The following is a 15,747-nucleotide window of genomic DNA, read 5'->3' as shown; positions in this document are numbered from 1 at the left end:
CTGAGCCGGGGAGTGGTGTGCGGCGTCCCTTAGCCGTAGCCCACGTTGGCGTGGTATCGCCGCGGCTCCCGGTGCGGCTGCTTTGGGTGCTGCCCCGGGGATGCAGGGAGCCGGTACGGGGAGCATCCCTCTCCGTCGGGCAGGATGGACGGGCTGCTGTGCTCTGGGCAGCCGTGGCTTGGCAGGTGACCGAGGCGCAGCAAGAATAAACTTGCCAAATATTGTGATTTCAGGTGCAGCGGGGCCGTTTTGGGGACGCGAGACGTGTTGTTGTATGGCAGCGGTTCGGCTCAGGCAGCAGACTCAGCCCAAGCGAGGGTGAATGAGGGAAGACGGCATCGCTTTTTTAAACCGGGCTGGTGTTCAGCCCTGGGCACCGCTGTCATCCCAAACAGGATTAACGTGCTCCTGGCTTTGAACCTGTGTGGTTCAAGCCTAAACCCCGCTTAGGCCTGCCTGGGTTTAGGAGCCGGAATAGCAAGCGGCGGCTCGTGCCCTGCTGTGCCCGAGGAGTCCTGGCCCGAGACACGGACCAGCAACCTCCTCCACACGCAAAGCACAAAAGCCATTTTCCAAGAGGGAGAGGGGCGAGCGCTAATTAAAACTGGCGAGCCCTTGACACGCGCGCTTTTTCCCGGGTTTGATGACTGCTTTCAAGGCTTCTGAAGGTATTTCTCCAACGTGAATAGCTACTGCTTGCTTTCTGCCTGGTCTGAGAGCCTGCGATGTGCTCTGTAGCCTCTGACAGCCATCTCGGCCCAGAAGGACCGAGCGATCCCCGAGCTCCGTACGTCGGCAATGTACGCTTGCCGGCCGGTCGTTAACCAGCCCAAAGAGCTTCCTTCCCCGCGGCTTGGTGCCCAGGCGCTGCGATGCGATGGCAGGCTGAGCAGGAATCCACTCCTAGGTGTGCTGCGCAGGGACCGTTTGGTGATGGGGACAGAGCGCAGGGATGGCGTTTCTCCTTTTTTATTTTTTTTTTTTGGCCTTCTTTGCTCTTGCCCCTGCCGGGTTGGGATTTCCTGGCTGAGGCTTTTTCTACGCTGGTTTTGCGCTGTGCTCTCAAGCACGGGGTTTTTTCCCCTCCCTTTCCCAGGCAATACCTTTTAAGAGCTATCTTTGTTTTTTTTTTAAGGACAGGTCAGTCCTCCTAGCGTCTGGCTCTCTGGGGCTTTTCTCTTGTAGACACGAGATGCCTTTCCGTTCGCTGCCTTCGCTCTGTCTGCGGCCAGGCGGTGGGTTTCTCGGGACGTCACAGATGGGCCGTGCAGCACAGGATCTCCTGCTGGAAGAGAAATGGGAAGCATAGCATATGGGATAACCTTCCACATGGAAAACCAAACCCAGGAGGTCCCTTTCCCCGGCCAGAGCTTGTCTGTCGGTGCCCTGTCTTGCTGCAGGTGATTTTGGTTGTGCCTGCCTTCCAGCTCTAGCTCGCTCCCGCTCTGGTGCGGACTGACGCACCCCGAGTTCGTCTGCACGTTTTTGATCCAACTCGCCGCTGCCGGAGTTTAAACCGTGGCTGGTGTTGGGGCAGAGAGGGACTGCGGAGCCGGGGGAGCGGAGGGTCATGCTCCCCACGCCGACCGTGCTGCGGGGAGGTTATCGCGGCGGCAGGGAGATCGTAGAATCGCAGAATGGTTTGGGTTGGCAGGGACCTTTCCAGCTCATCTAGTCCAACCCCCCGCCACGAGCAGGGACATGTTCAACCGGAGCGGGGTGCTCAGAGCCCCGTCCAACCCGACCCTCAATGTTTCCAGGGATGGGGCATCTCCCACCTCTCCGGGCAACGTGTGCCAGTGTCTCACCGCCCTCAGCGTAAAAAATTTCTTCCTTACATCTAGGATCTTCCAGATCTATTAAATCTTTGTCTGCTGTGGCTTTTTGGCCAGTGGATGTGAGTCAAAGCTTTTAGGACAGCGCCAGTGCCCAGAGATATTAAAGTGGGGGTGCAGCCCCCCAGGAGAGGCCAGTCTCTGCTCTGCAGTGGGATGAGGACTTCATGCTGACTTGTCTTGAATCCTCCAGCAATTAGTAAAGCCCAGAGCGGACCCGAAACACTCCGTGCGGTGGCTTTTTTTGCTTTCCCAGAAAGCCACTCCGAGAGGTGCGAGTGTGTGCAGGCAGCAGTCGGGCAGGGCTGCCTGCACCGTCCGGGGTCGAAATCCTGGGGAAGCCCTTGCTGGTGCACCGAGACTTCACCCAGGAGAGCACCCAGAGCTGCCAGTGGAGGAACTGGGCACCCGAGGAGGGGGTTGAGGTGCTATTTTGGGCTCGTGTGTTCTGTTTGAGCTTTTCTGGTGAGTTCTGCGAGCAAGCGGGCCTGTCCCTCGGTGGCAGGGTCTGAGGAGCAGGAGGAGATCCTGGGAGCAGGTCGCTCCTTGGCTTTTCTGCCGCGGCAGTGGCTGCGCTTTGACGCCGAAGGCAGAACGAGGACTGGGTGCTGCGATGGCACGGCGAGCAGGTAGTTCCTGGGGGAAGTAGTTGGCAGCGTTGGGCTCTCAGTTCCTTATCTATAAATGGGAATTTGGACTGGGGAGTCAAGGGATTTTGCTGACTCCTGCCAGCCTGACCTTCCCTCCCACGGCACTCGGTGTTTGCTCTATTAATATTAACCTGGGCTGGATTCCCCTGCAGTTTATTTTTCAATGTTAATCTGCTCCTGAGGCTGGAGGAAAGCCAGATTCGCTCAACCCTAGTGTGACATCCCGCGTTTTCAGCTTGCCGGCCGGGGAGCTGGGGGGAGTCGTATTCGGCAGTCGGCCTGAAGCCCCCAGCGGTTTGCTGTCACCGGAGATGGGCGTTTCGGTGATGCGCGCGTTTGCGAATCCACGTATGGCAGGTGAAAAAGCGGAGGAGGACGCGCGTACTCTGCTTTTGGCAAACCTCTGAGCGAAGGGGATTAGACTTCAGCGCGCGCGCCGCTTCTAGCCTAGGTGATGACGACGACTGAACACTTGCGGAGATGCCTGCAGTCACGTCTAGCTAAAATGACTGCGTGCGGGGTATTTTCATACTAACTCCCTCTCCTTTTCTTGCACGATTTGTCGTCGATGAAACGCCTGGCAGGGCGACGTTTTTCGGCTGGTTAATCATTGTTGGAGCTGAGCCGAGCAGCCCCGTAGTGGAGCGGTTTTCAGCTTTTCTCGGTATTGTTCAGCCTGTCTGGAGTCGCAGGCAGGGGATGGCTCGTATCTCCGCATCGGTTACTTTTAACGTGGCTTTTTTATTTCTTTTTAAGATTGCTTTCACAGCTATTGGGCTCTAATAGTAACGAGAACTCAAATTCTTGGAAGGCAAAGACAGAAAACAGAGGTGGAAAACTCCATTTCTCCGTACCCTGCTCCGTTTGCTTCCCCTCCTCGTTTCTGATGTCAAACAGGGAAAGTGTTATCCTGCGTTTGCAGCTGGGGGAATCTGGGACGCAGGAAGGATACGTGACTCAGGGCCGGGGGGGATTGCGCGGCTTTGGGAGCGCTGATTCCTCGTCCTCGTCTTGCTCTGCGTGGTGATGCCTGCCCGTCTGCCTCGGGGATTTCTGTCTAAAATTATCTATTTATCTAACTGTGTTTTCGCAGGTTATGGGTGAACTATTGAAAAGTGGACGGTGCCGAGGGGGATGGTTTCTGGATGCGGTGGAAGGAAATCCTTCCTCCCCCTTCTCCCTGCCAATACTTTCCTCCTGGGAAAGAGCAAAATAAGGATGAGATCAGGCAGGCTGGCTTGTAAAAGCTGATTCATTTCTTTAGCACATTATTTTTTTCCTTCCTTCTCTCCCCCATCCCTACGTATGCCAGTGCCTTTTGCCAGGGCTCGCAGCCCCATCCAAGCCCCGGGTGGTAAAACCGGAGGAGGGGTGGCAGCCCGGCAGCTCCTTCTGCCCGAGACTGCGGAAATAAATTAAAAAAAAACAAAAAAAAAAAAATCAAAACCGTGGGCTGCCTCGGCAGGCTCGGTGCCCCTCGGGGAGGGAATTTGTGTGCAGCGGGGTGTGTGGGGTTATTACAAGACCTGAGCCTGCTGCAGCCTGCATCGATGTTTGCTGTCCCTTCAGCAGAAGGCCGCTGGTTTGCGTTGCTCCCAAGCAGGATGCCGAGTTACCGAAAAGACCAGAAATAAAATCAATCCGGAACCCAGAAGGTTTTGGGTTTGTAATGCCAGCTGAACTCATTCACGTGGAAACTCAGTGCTGCATCTCGATGCTGGTGCTGTTTCATAAGACTCCTGCGTTGTGGAGGGCTGTGCTTGCGGTCCATCTTTTTAATTGCGCTGATTAAATCATCAGCCCGAGCTGTGAAGTCAGGGGCCCGGGAGCTGGAGCTCCTGTCAATGGGGGGGTGTGTGTGACTTTTCCTGTGGATCTGCTCCCTCCTGAGCTGTGTGTGTCCCCCCGCTGCCAGCCTTCCCCCCCGGGCAGCAGGTGAGTCCGTGCAGAGCCGCAGCGGATGGGGAAGGATCCGGGCTGGGAAAGCCCCGCAGCATCCTGTAGCTTCTCTTCTCATAAGCTGCCGTGTGACATGACTTAGTGCAAGATTTAGCCCCACTATAAAAGCAATAATTAATTTTTTTATTTTTTTTAAAGGTTTCCTCTCCCCCTTGCGCCCCCCCCCCATCCCTTCAGTCGGCGATCCCATGGCTTTCGGGAACGGGTTCCTGTTGACAGGAAAGGGCCGCGTTTGGCCCAAGCTGGAGGGATAAACAACCTGCTGGTGGGATCCTCTCCGACGGCCGCGTGGTTTCGTTGCTGGAGCTGGGTTTGCCGATAGCGCCCGGGGGTGCTGCCGGACCCCCCGTCCCGCTGGGGCTGTCCTGGGGCGGGGGGACACGTGGTGCCCTGAGGTCCTGGACCTGTCCTGCTGCTCCTCTTGCAGCAGATGGAGAGACCATCAAGAGAGGGTCTGGGCTGCTCTTGCTTCCAGGAAAAGCCTTCTAGCCCCTGGCGTGTGTAATTAGCTTTGTTGCCGGTTCCTTATGAATAGAACCGGTCCCTTTTTTTTTTTTTTTTCTTTGAAAGCTACTGGGAATTTTAGAATCTTCCTATCTCATATTAACTGGCTATTAATAACATTCATGATACTGTCACTAATTAGATTGCTTTTCTGCTCAAAAAAAAAAAAAGTTAAACGCATCTCCATAATGAAATTCTGTCTTTCAGACAGAAGATAAAATTTGCATGATTAAAGCTTTAAAGGGCTTTTTCTAATTGAGAAAATGCTTCATAATTCATCCTAGAGCTCGAAAACTAGCCTGTATCTTCTTGTTGGCCCAGACTTTATTCATCAATGATAATTTATTAACCACTTTCTTGAACAAATTTGGTTTGGCTTCACAGGACTAGCTATATTTAACTTCTAATTTTGCCACCTTCCTGACGAAAAAGGCAGAAAAATGGTGAACGATTATCTACATACGAAGCAAATCCACTGTGTGAGAAGCTGCTGTTCTTACCAAAAAGGTTTTTTATTTTTTTCCCCGTCCTGGTTTTCTTCACTGCGTAGCTCCGTGGTATAGAAAACACGTTGGTCGTTGGTGATGCCTGTCTGTGCACGTACTTTTGGGGGGACTTAGGGGACACCGGGCAGGCACAAATCTGGAGTACCAGATGTTGGTGTAGCTATTCTCGTAGTAAAGATCCTCCTAATTGTATTGGATGAATTTTAAAGACCAAGGGAGTCTGCGCTTTTGTGCTCGACAGGGATAACGTAAATCTCAAAAGTTATGGACCAGAATTTCTGGTACGCCTGTTGCTCTGGCTGCGGGGCAGAAGGGCAATAGTGATGCCTCGGTGGTGTCATCTGCAGGGTAAAAGCAAACTGCAAAGTGCTGGGAGGGATTTTTTCACATTTAAACCGTTCTGGAACGAGTATTAGCAAGTGTTAATGATGTGCAGCAAGAGGAAAAAAAAAGAAATGGGTTCAGCGTGATCTCGCATGGGCTGGAAGCGTGACGAGAGCCCCTGGGTGCGGGGAAGGCTCCGCGCAGAGCTCTGGGAGGAACCGGTGCAGCAGCAGGAGTTCGATCTGGTGTAGCGCGCCGTTCCCGCGTTGCTCCGGCAGTCTTACGGGCGTCTGCTCACTCGTTCTCGCTCTCCTTTTCCTTAGGATGCTGTGCTCTGGTCTGATAGCCGCTAAGCTTTTCCTAGTATTCAAATTAACAAGGAAAACGCGTATTTATAGTGTTCTCAATTATTTCTCTCCCTCTTTGATGTTTGTGTACGCTGAGATATCGCTAGGTCCGTCCTGGATTTCTTTGCTTGGCCAGCGCTGTGCGTGTTAAACGTGCTCTGCATGGGGCTCCCTCTGCCCCCTCCGAGCCAGGAAGGGGGTTTTTGCTTTCCCTTTGATGGAGCTGGGCTCCTGCCTGAGCTCAGCATCTTTTTTTTTTTTTTTTTTTTTTTTTTTGATCTCTCTCCTGTCTGTAAACCTGCCTGGGAGCTCACCTTGACTCTTCCCTGAACTCATCAACGCTGTCTGCCACCCGAAACTGAACGCGGCCGTGACTAAACATTTTAGGCAATCGCTCTACATGTCCCATCAGCCCAGTTTGGTCTCATCACGCTGCAAATCCGGAGGTTCTTCTGCCTCCTTCCCAGTTCCTTGATAGTCTCCGGGCTCCGTTGCTGGGTTTTTTTCCCACTGGGTGATGCCAGTTAGTGTCATGCACCCCGGGGAGGTGTTTTTTCATCTGTCTTGGTTTGCACAGGGAGCAGAAATCCCTTCTGCTGCTTTTTTTGCAAGCTGCCCTACAGCCGTGGTGTTTTCCCCAGGGACATACAGGTGTTGCAAGTCCTCCTGGTCCTTCGTTTCCCCCCCTCCTTGCTTTTTGCGCTCCCGTTCCTTCTTTTTTCCCCCTTTGCTTTTTGTGAAATCCCTAGGAGCAGCGTGCGGGCGGACGGTCGGGGCTGATCCTCCGTACGCTGACCGAAGGACGGGATCGCTGGGTGCTCTGCCTCGGTTTGTCGTCGCAGCTTTGCAGAAGAGGAAACCGAGGATTGCAATCAGGCGCTTCTGGTGCTTTGTACTGTGATATCGCATCTAACGAGCGGCTCCAAGCCTCAAATGCGAGGAGCCACTCATCTTGTTGGGTTTTTTCCCCCCTGGGTTTGCAAGGTCGGGTGGAGTTGCTGAGGAATGATGGCTCAGCAGCTTTGCAAAAGTCAGGCTGTGATTCACCAGGGCTCTTCCGAGAGAGGACGTAGGGAGGTTGGGCAGGAAATCTGGATGTAAGGCAGATATTCCACGTTTCCCCTCGGTTTAGTGGACTTCCTCTGAATTGCTGTAGTCACCGCGAATGGGTGATGAGAAGGGCATTACCGGGAGAGAGCTGCTGCTTTTTTCCATACGTGTTTTTGTTTTCCCTGTTAACTTGACCCAATTTTTTTCAATTTTTTTTTTTCCAGCTGAATAGAAATTATGTCTCATTTGATACAGAGCACGCGAGAAGTAACTAATAATAAGAGAAAATATTTATGATGCGAATGGCTGTTGCTGACTGTTAGGAGGTGCCCCCTTCCCTGCAGCGAGAACATTTCAAGCATCTCCCCGTGGCGAGAGCTGCGTGTTGAAACCTTTCTCCTCCGGGGTGAGTCTGCTTTTCGGGCAGCGTTGCGCCCTTTCGGCAGGCTGGCTCGGCGTTAACCACGGCGAGCCGAGCTGTCGGGGCTTCTGCCTGGGGAGGGAAGGAGGCGTCGTCATTCTGCTGGAAGAGTTAGCTTGGAGAGCACCGAGATGAGCAGAGAGCCTCCCTCGTAAGCATGGATCACAACCAGGATTTTAAATATTGTCGAGTTACGGACGAGGAAAGGACCAAATCCCCCGAGCCAACAGGCAGCGGCTGCATTGCGGTGTATGTGTCTGCCTTTCTCTGGCCCGAGCTCTGCGAGTGTGACCTGCTGGCTGCTGCTTAAGTTACTCTTTTTTTTTTTTTTTTTTTTTAATTTGTGCTGTCCTCATTCCTCTGAGCCCATCTGCTGGATGGAGATGAGTCATTCGATAGCGCTTTGAGTAGGTGATTTGACAGGTGGCTCCCTAGAAAGCTGTCTTTGCATGCGGCAGCTCTTTCTTTGCGGTTTCTATGTGATAAGATTACAGCCCGAGGTCACTTTGAAGGCTTTCTGCCTGGTTGGGAAGGAAGGGAAGGAGCTCTTCATTGTTCTGGGTTGACCTTCCTGCTCAAAATCAAGGCAATTCCTCTGGTCTTGGGTGGAGAGTGCTTAGATCCCCATCTCAGATGGTGAGTGGGTGGGAAGCTCGGTTTGTTTCTAGCCACGTTTTCCCGGTGCACGTGTCCGGAGGCAGCGGAGCACCTCTACGTGCCTTTGCACGAGTGCATCGCTGGTGCTTGGGTGGCGAGTCTCGGACGGGACCGGCCCCTCTCTGCAAAAGATGGGAACAGGAAAAATAAATGTTAAAAAAAAGTTGAGGAGAAGTTTGAGGGCTGGATAACAGAGTAAAAATGCTCCGGTGAGCTATTTAGCAGGGAGACCAGAGAACTTAATGGTGGGTGCAGCGGTCAGGTCTGTGTGCCCGGAGACGGGTTGGAGAAACGGTGGGGCTGACGTTAGGAGCCAGCAGCAGCGTCTTGCTTGGAGGGGCAGGGGGGCGAGAGCTTCGGCTGCCCTTCCTCTTGCTCTGGTTTGCCCCGCAGCCCAGCGGGGATGTGCAAAATGGTGAGACGGTGTCTGCCGAGTGGCATCCGCCTCCTGTTTTTAGCTCTGCTGCTAACCTGCTCGTGACGGGAAATTGCTTCCTCTCGCGCTCTTTCCTCTTCTAGCGCTTGTCAGCCCTCTCGCCTTAGAGGGGCAGCTTTTGGGGTGAGAAAACCCCGCGGGTGCAGCGGTGATCAGCCTGGCGAGGACCACGGAGCTGCTGGGTGCCTCCGATCCCCCAGCTATTCGGAACATGGGGGTCTGCTAGGGAACATGCATTCCTCTTCGTTACAAGGCCAGTGGTAATTTTTCATCTCCTATTCCGCACGATAAACACTTAGATTTGTTTTCTTCTCCTTAAAGTAGGTCAGAAGTTGCTCACATTAGCGATTACTTTGCTGTGGGCGTGACAATCTTTCCTTAAACTGGGGTGTCTGCTGCATCTCAGCAGCGTCCTTCCTTAAGAAAGGATGCCTTGCATTTTTAATTAAAAAAAAAAAACCACCTTAAAAGCCTCTAAGGAGGCAGAATACAGTCAGATCTACGAAGCTAATGTGGACAGACAGAACCACGGACTGGCTGGGGAGAAGAGGGGTGTTTGGCAGCGTTAAAGCTCTCGGTGGGTTTGCATCAGCTGCCGCTGCTCCACGGGAACCGGCCGGTCGTCTCTTCCCCATTCCCAGCCCCGTGCGCTCGCTGCCTTCGTGGCCGGGAACTGGAGACTTACCCAAAACGGCGAGGCCTCGACACGATGTACACGTGCTCTGGATGCCAGCCGGTATCTGCTGTCAGAGCAGCACCCTCCAGTCTCGTCTCATTTCCAAGGATTACGCCAGGAAGGTGACAATTAACTTTTAATGAGACGCTTTGTGTTGGCGTGAGCCGTCGGTCTGCGGGTGATTGCCGTCGGCCTCGAGACACCTCCCGGGACAAGCCGGTTCCGCAGGGAGCCTCTGCGGTGGCCGAGCCGTGCGGGGTGCTCGGGGAGGACCCCTGCGTGTTTCCCAGCCGGGCTCCTGCCTCTCCCGGGCACGCCGTTAGAACCGGAGTGGTTTGGAGGAGGCTTTTTTGGGGCTCTGCAGCCCTGCCGTTGCCAAGCCCCACTGACTGCAGCCGACTGACTAAACCCATCTACTACCCATCAATTTTAAAGCTTAAATATACATGCAGCAACGGAGTAAATTGTCAGCTCCGTGGAGCTGCAACCACCCAGCTGCCTCTTACGCTGTGATGATAAAGCTACCGGTGAAGATGACCCAAAATTACACTTAATGCCAGGGGGTCACGCCTGGAGCAGCGGCGATGGCTTTATTTAGGTTTTGCAGAACAACCTGTAGATCTGCTCCGCTGGGCACCGGCGATCCCAGTTAGCTCTGGTTTTCCTTACCTGCTGCTTCTACGTGTCTGTAGGCTGTCGTGTTGCGCCCAGTCCCTCTTCATCTGGGGTTCAAAACATTTACAGCATCTTTTTTAATTATTTTGTGGGCTGGCTTTTTCCACTGGACCTGTTCTTTCCTGATGAAGGGAGCCGGGGTAGAGCTGCTTGTCTGTTTGCTCATCTGTGGGGTTGGGGTTTTTATTATTTATTTCTCAAAGGGAACTTTCTGTTGAGAGGCGGAGGGTGGCAGGGAGGAAGAGGAAGGCTTTGATACGCCAGAATCTGGAAGGATAAGGTTTTCATTCTACTGCAGGCAACTGTTTTGATTGCAAGGATGGCGTATGTTTGATGTGTTATAAATAGGGCTGACTGTTTGCTACGGAAAAAGAAAGCAAGTTTAAAAAAACCTAGGTTTTGTGTTTCTGTTGATGTGTTTTGCTTGTTTGAGGCAGGAGGGAGTTAGGGATAATTTCCCTTTTTAAAGTTATCTAAAGGCTAAAGAGCAGAACATCAACATGACGTATGTAATGTCCCAAGGGAAAGCTGCTTATTAGCAGAAAATGACGCCGACTTACGCCTCCCGCATCGGCAGGTTGGGCAGCCGGGGACCCTCAGGGTTTCGAGGTGGGGGGGGGGCCGAATTTGGCTGACGATGGCGTCTTCCCTCTCCGTTTGCCATGAATTTTGTTGATGCTGCTGTACAAAAATCTCCCTTTTTCCTTTTTATTTTCTACCCATCTGTCACACCTCAGCCAGCGGCAGCCCCCGGGAGCGATGCAGCGAGGCCACCGTGCAGAACAGCCCGTGCCGTTGCTCCGTGCTGGGACTGCCCATCTCCTGCTCGCAAAACCTCTCCCGATCTTCTGCGCTCCTAAATACCTCCGGGATGTCCTGCCCAAACACACGTGCCGCGTGACGGAACTGGCACAGCCTCGTGCTCCCGTCGGGAACGTTCATGGGGTGATGCTGCAGTTAGCAATGAGGGAAATGCGGCTTCGGGGTGGGAGCGGGTGTGTCAGGGTCCTTCTCCAGGGCTTTGGGATCTGTTTAGGTTTCGGTGATGGCATGGGCAGCACCAAATGACTGATACCTGTCTGCTCCATCTGCTTCACGTAAGGATGCCCGGCGCAGTCTGGCGAGGGATGGACGCTCAGATTTCTTTATTTGCTGCAAGTTGGCCTGGAGCTGAGCGGATGAGTTGAAGGAATGATGGGTTTTGAGGAGGGGTGTGTGGATTTTGTGTCGTAAGTCGTGAGCGGCCGTGCACCCCTCCCTCATCCCTGAGTTACGTTTCTCTCCTGCTCCCAGCTGTAAAAGAGAAGCCCTCTTCATCGCGCCTCTCTTCCCCCTCTGCGTACACGTACCGTTCCTGCCTCTCCCGTAGCCAACCTCCTGCCGCAGTAGTTCGCTTAAACAATAGGTCTTTCATTTCCGAAGATCTTCCACCGTGCGCAGCCCTTCAGCGGGTTTTGAACGGCGAGGGGAAGTCGGGATTGTTCGTCTTCCCACGCCCCTGCAAAGGAAACCGATGGAAACCCCCGTGAGTTGATGCTCTTTAAAATGAAGCTGCAGAAGCCGCAGAGCGTGGTTGGGAGCAGCCCGTCGGTGGCGAGAAGCGGCCGTACCTCTTCCCTCTGGATTAGTTCTCCCGCAGATGAAGCGGGCTGGATGCCGTGCTCCCGGTGATGCTCACTGGGGTGGGAGCCGCTGCACCCCGGCACGGCGCAGGAGCCCCGCGCCAGCCTTGAATGAAATGCACCTCCCTACTCCGTGATCTCAGGTCGGAGCTATCTAGGGCGTATTTCAACTGCCAGCAGCCGTTTAATTAAACACGGATGGGAAGCGAGGGATTGATTCCTGGCTTCTTTGCTGGAGCTTGCACGCACCGGCTGCTTCAGCAATCTTCCCCCGCCCCGTGGCGTGGTTTGGTTGGGATGCCAGGTAAACGGCCATCCCGTCTCGAAGGAGTTTTTATCTCGCTGGTCCGTGACGCCCAACTATATCGCCTTGTGCTAATGTTTACTGGAGGAAGCGTTGGGCTTTGGCTGCTGTGGCAGCACAGCTGAGGGCTTCTGCTCCGTCGCTGCGCCCTGCTCCTCTCTCGGAGCCGCGGCAGCGTTTTGTCTCGGGTTTAACCTTTTAGTACGCGTCCCATCCTGGCAGGGCTGGGAGATTAAAGAAACCAGAGAGTACAGGCTTGTTCTCATCTTTCACACCAAGCCAGATGATGTGCTTCAGCGTCAGCCTGCAAGAGAGAATTTGGGCCACTGAATTTGGTTAACGATTTGCATGTCTCGCCTTGCACCATCCGTTCCCCGGCTTCACATGCGTCTGCTTGCAGCCTTTGTGAGAGATTAGGTCCCCAACCAGGGGAAGACAGACGTGTCCCAAGTCTTCTCTTGGCCACTCAGGAAATAAAAATGCAGAAGAATTGTCGCCACATCCTAAAAAAAAAAAAAAAAGCCCCTGAACCGCTCCTTGGAGGCAGCTGTGCTGGGATGCACACCAGCGGCGTTTCACCCACCGCCTTACAGTTCACTTAACCCAACCTGGACGCTACGAGCAATGCCTGCATCCTTCCTTTCCTTCCCATCCTGCAAGCGAGAACCTTCCTGGTGAACTCAACGCTCCCCTGGGAAAGGCAGCCGCCCGCTCGCCAGCATTCGCGGGCTCTCCGCAGGCAGCGCGATGAGATTGCGCGATGCGGCGCTCGGAAACTTGGCTCCCAGTTGCGTCGTGAAGCTCTAGGTTAAACAAGGAGCCGGTGAGGGCTTCTCCTGGCTCGTGTCTCGGCTGGCGCCGTGGGGGGGATCTGCGTTGGTCTCCCTGCCTGACAGATTTTTGGGAGCGTGGGGATAGGGATGGAGCCACTGCGGATGGTACGTGGTCCCTCCTCCTTTCCTCCCGCGATGAAACCTCCCAGTTTAATTAGAGCCAGCAGGGAGAGAACCTCAATCTTATTATTCCTTCGCAGCAGGGCACCAGTAGCGTTTCTTGGACGTCAAAAGGAGGATTAAATTAGTCTGCAAGTGAGGTTTGGGGTGGGGTTTTTTTTTTTTTCCCTTCCTTCACATCTCTCTGCTCTCTGGGAGGGTGTTAAGCCTCCAAAATCAGTGTGGTGATCAATGCCTTCGACAGGGCAGAGCTCCCTGCCAGGGGGGTTATTTGCAGCTTTCTGGGCTGCGAATCCGTGGGTGGGTGGGTGGAGAAAAGTGCAAAAGGAATTGCTTGGGATAATTGTACCCTTCCCAGGTGTATTAACAAATAAAGGAGGTTTCCGGAGGTGCGACCTTTGCGAAAGCGTGCCGTGCTGGGGCGTGCGGCAGCCCCTTTCTGCGGGATTTTTGGCAGGGGACAGGCGATGGCAGCTGGGAGGAGTGAGCTTTGCTCTGCTGAGCTTGCCCTGGCATGCAGAGCAACTGCTTCGTGGGGTTTTTTCTTCTACACTCCGTATGTCTAGAGCGGAACGTGTACCCCCTCTCTGCCCCAGCTCGGAGCCGGCTTGCCGGGGTGTGCGCTGGCACCCCAAGCGCGGAGCAGGCGTCCAAAACAAAAAAAAAAAACCCACCCAGCAAGAACTCAAGCTGAGATGGGTCGCCCGTCTGCAGGCAGCTCTGGGGTGATGATATCCCTTCCGCCCTCTTCCGTGTGCTCGCCGGACGCGGTGCGGTGACGTGCGGGGCTGGGCCATCCTGGCACGCTCTTGCTGGGTCCTGCGGACCTGTGAAGACCTTACCTGAGGGTTGAGGAGGAGAATTGAATCCAGAGCTGGGCGAACCAGGAGAGCAGCAACCCTTTCCTTTTTCCCCCAGTGTCCAAATGTCAGGGGTGAACTACAGAAATCCCTCTTTGACATCTCAAGTCCTCTTTGAACCATGCTTCCTCCAAAAGAGAAGGGGGGGAAAAAAAGACTTCCCTTGGTGCAGCGAGGCCCTGAGCGGTTTTTGCCTCGTTTGTCACCCTCGTCGAACCGTCCTCGTGGCCGTGCAGTGATTGACGCTCCGTGCGGAGCGGTCGGTTAGAAGAGCTCCCCGAGCTCCCCAGCCTCTTCTCTGCGACGTCCACGCTGCTTCGACAGCACCCGAAATTGCTGACGTCTCCCCGCCGAGATGCAAGAAGCTTATCGGCCCTTAGCTGTGCTCCGAGCAGCGGTGGTTGTGCTTGGCGTACCGAGGGTCTCTGAATATGCGTGGTGTTATTTTTATTTTTTCTCCTTATTTTGGGGTCTGGAAATGGGATTTTGCGTAAACGCTGAAGATCTCGTTCTTTGTAATAAAAAGCATTTCTTCTGCGTGTCCTGCTCGGTAACTTGATTTTTGGGGTGCTGAGCATGGCATGGTGGGTGCAGGCACACAGGGCAGGGCGGCTGGCGTGGTGTCTCTGAAATGGGATGATTACCTAAAGGCTTTTCCCCCCTCCTCTTCCTCAAAATAAGGAACCACGTTGAGTCCCCGTGGGAGCAGGAGGGTTCCGGGGGGGGAAGAGTTGTTAAAATCAAGTATTTGATGTTGAAGTAAACAAACCTGTATTGTTCGTCCAGAACTGGAGTTTTGACTACAAACATGAGAAATCCTGGCAATGTCCTGCGGCAGGCGTCGAGCGCTCGGGTGTCAGTGCCCGTTTCCTACACCGCTTTTGATGTCTGTGTAGGTAATTTGCTGTCCATTTGGACAAGTTTGGGGCAAGATAATCACTAATTTTGGCCGATCCCTATGTCCCACATCCCCAGGCGCTGCCGCTTGCCTTGCCACGCCGGCATGGGGCTGGGGAAGGAAATGTTCCTCTCCCTTTGGGCTGCAGGGAAGGACACTTTTAGGTGGATTTAATAAGGCACCGCTTATCTTTCGGCTCGGGCGGTTGAATGGTGAGGTTTAGGGAACAGGGGTCTTTTCTTAGACCAAGTGATATTTAGAAGAAAGCTGATAAGCCCTTCACACAAATAGCCAGAAGCAGCGCTGTCTTTGCAGCTTGTCAAACATCTCACCCTTTCACTAGTTTTAAAACAAGCGTCAGAGGCGCTTTGATAAATGGATTTGAAAACTTGACCGCAGCTTCTGCAGATCTCTTTATCCTCTGCTTACAAAGAATTCAAACCCCCCGTGCCCCAGATCCTGAGCTCCTCCAGCATTTCCCCTGGGAGCGATGGTTTAGGGCTTTGGGAGGTCTCGGATCTCTCCAGACTCGGTTCTTGTGCTGGCTGCTCTGAGCAGAGCGGGTTCGTTCCCTGTTTACTTGCATTTTGCCGTGTGTGAAACTGAAGCTTTGGCTCGAAATGGAGTCGAGAGACGATTCTGCTGCTTGGCTTTTTCCAGCGAGCGTTGGAGTTGGAGCCGGGTGGTGTGATTTAAGGAGCTGTGTAGCTTCTGTTGGGTGAGGAACATCCCGACCGAACCGTGCTTTGGGAGGGAAGGAGGCGCTTGGGTTTTTAGTTGGGGCAGTGGTAGCAAAGAACCGCGTCTTTTTGTCTGGACCACCCCTCTTCCCTTTCTGTCCCAGGGACGTACTGCACGAGGTATAAGGAGATTTAAGCAGTTTGTACCGTGCCTGACTCCTCTCTCGTTCTTTTTCTGCAGTTGGTCAGCGAGAAGGTCGGAGGGGCCGAAGGGACCAAGCTAGACGATGACTTCAAGGAAATGGAAAAGGTGAGTAGGGAACGAGAGAAATCTCTAAAATCGCCCGTATAATTCCTCTGTGACCTTGCTGGAGGCCTGAGCTGATCTTC

The 15,747-nt window shown here is 53.8% G+C and overlaps 1 protein-coding gene across 7 annotated transcripts in view; it reads left to right on the top strand.

The window, feature by feature from the left end:
• SH3GL1 (SH3 domain containing GRB2 like 1, endophilin A2) overlaps window positions 1-15,747 on the top strand; it is a 29,830-nt gene that overhangs the window by 3,469 nt on the left and 10,614 nt on the right. For 4 of the 7 annotated variants that reach the window (XM_054805155.1, XM_054805152.1, XM_054805153.1 and 1 more), the window contains one exon: window positions 15,599-15,667. In XM_054805155.1, the coding sequence (XP_054661130.1) occupies window positions 15,599-15,667 (69 nt within the window). Of the gene's footprint in view, window positions 1-2,702; window positions 2,843-9,400; window positions 9,488-15,598; window positions 15,668-15,747 lie in introns of those variants that run through there. The other 3 variants (XM_054805154.1, XM_054805151.1, XM_054805157.1) reach the window with 2 other exon arrangements.

This window comes from Grus americana, chromosome 28, assembly GCF_028858705.1.
Source record: "Grus americana isolate bGruAme1 chromosome 28, bGruAme1.mat, whole genome shotgun sequence".
Taxonomy (NCBI): domain Eukaryota; kingdom Metazoa; phylum Chordata; class Aves; order Gruiformes; family Gruidae; genus Grus; species Grus americana.
The sequence above is the reverse complement of the archived record's forward strand: the minus strand, read 5'-3'. Positions and strand labels throughout refer to the sequence as shown.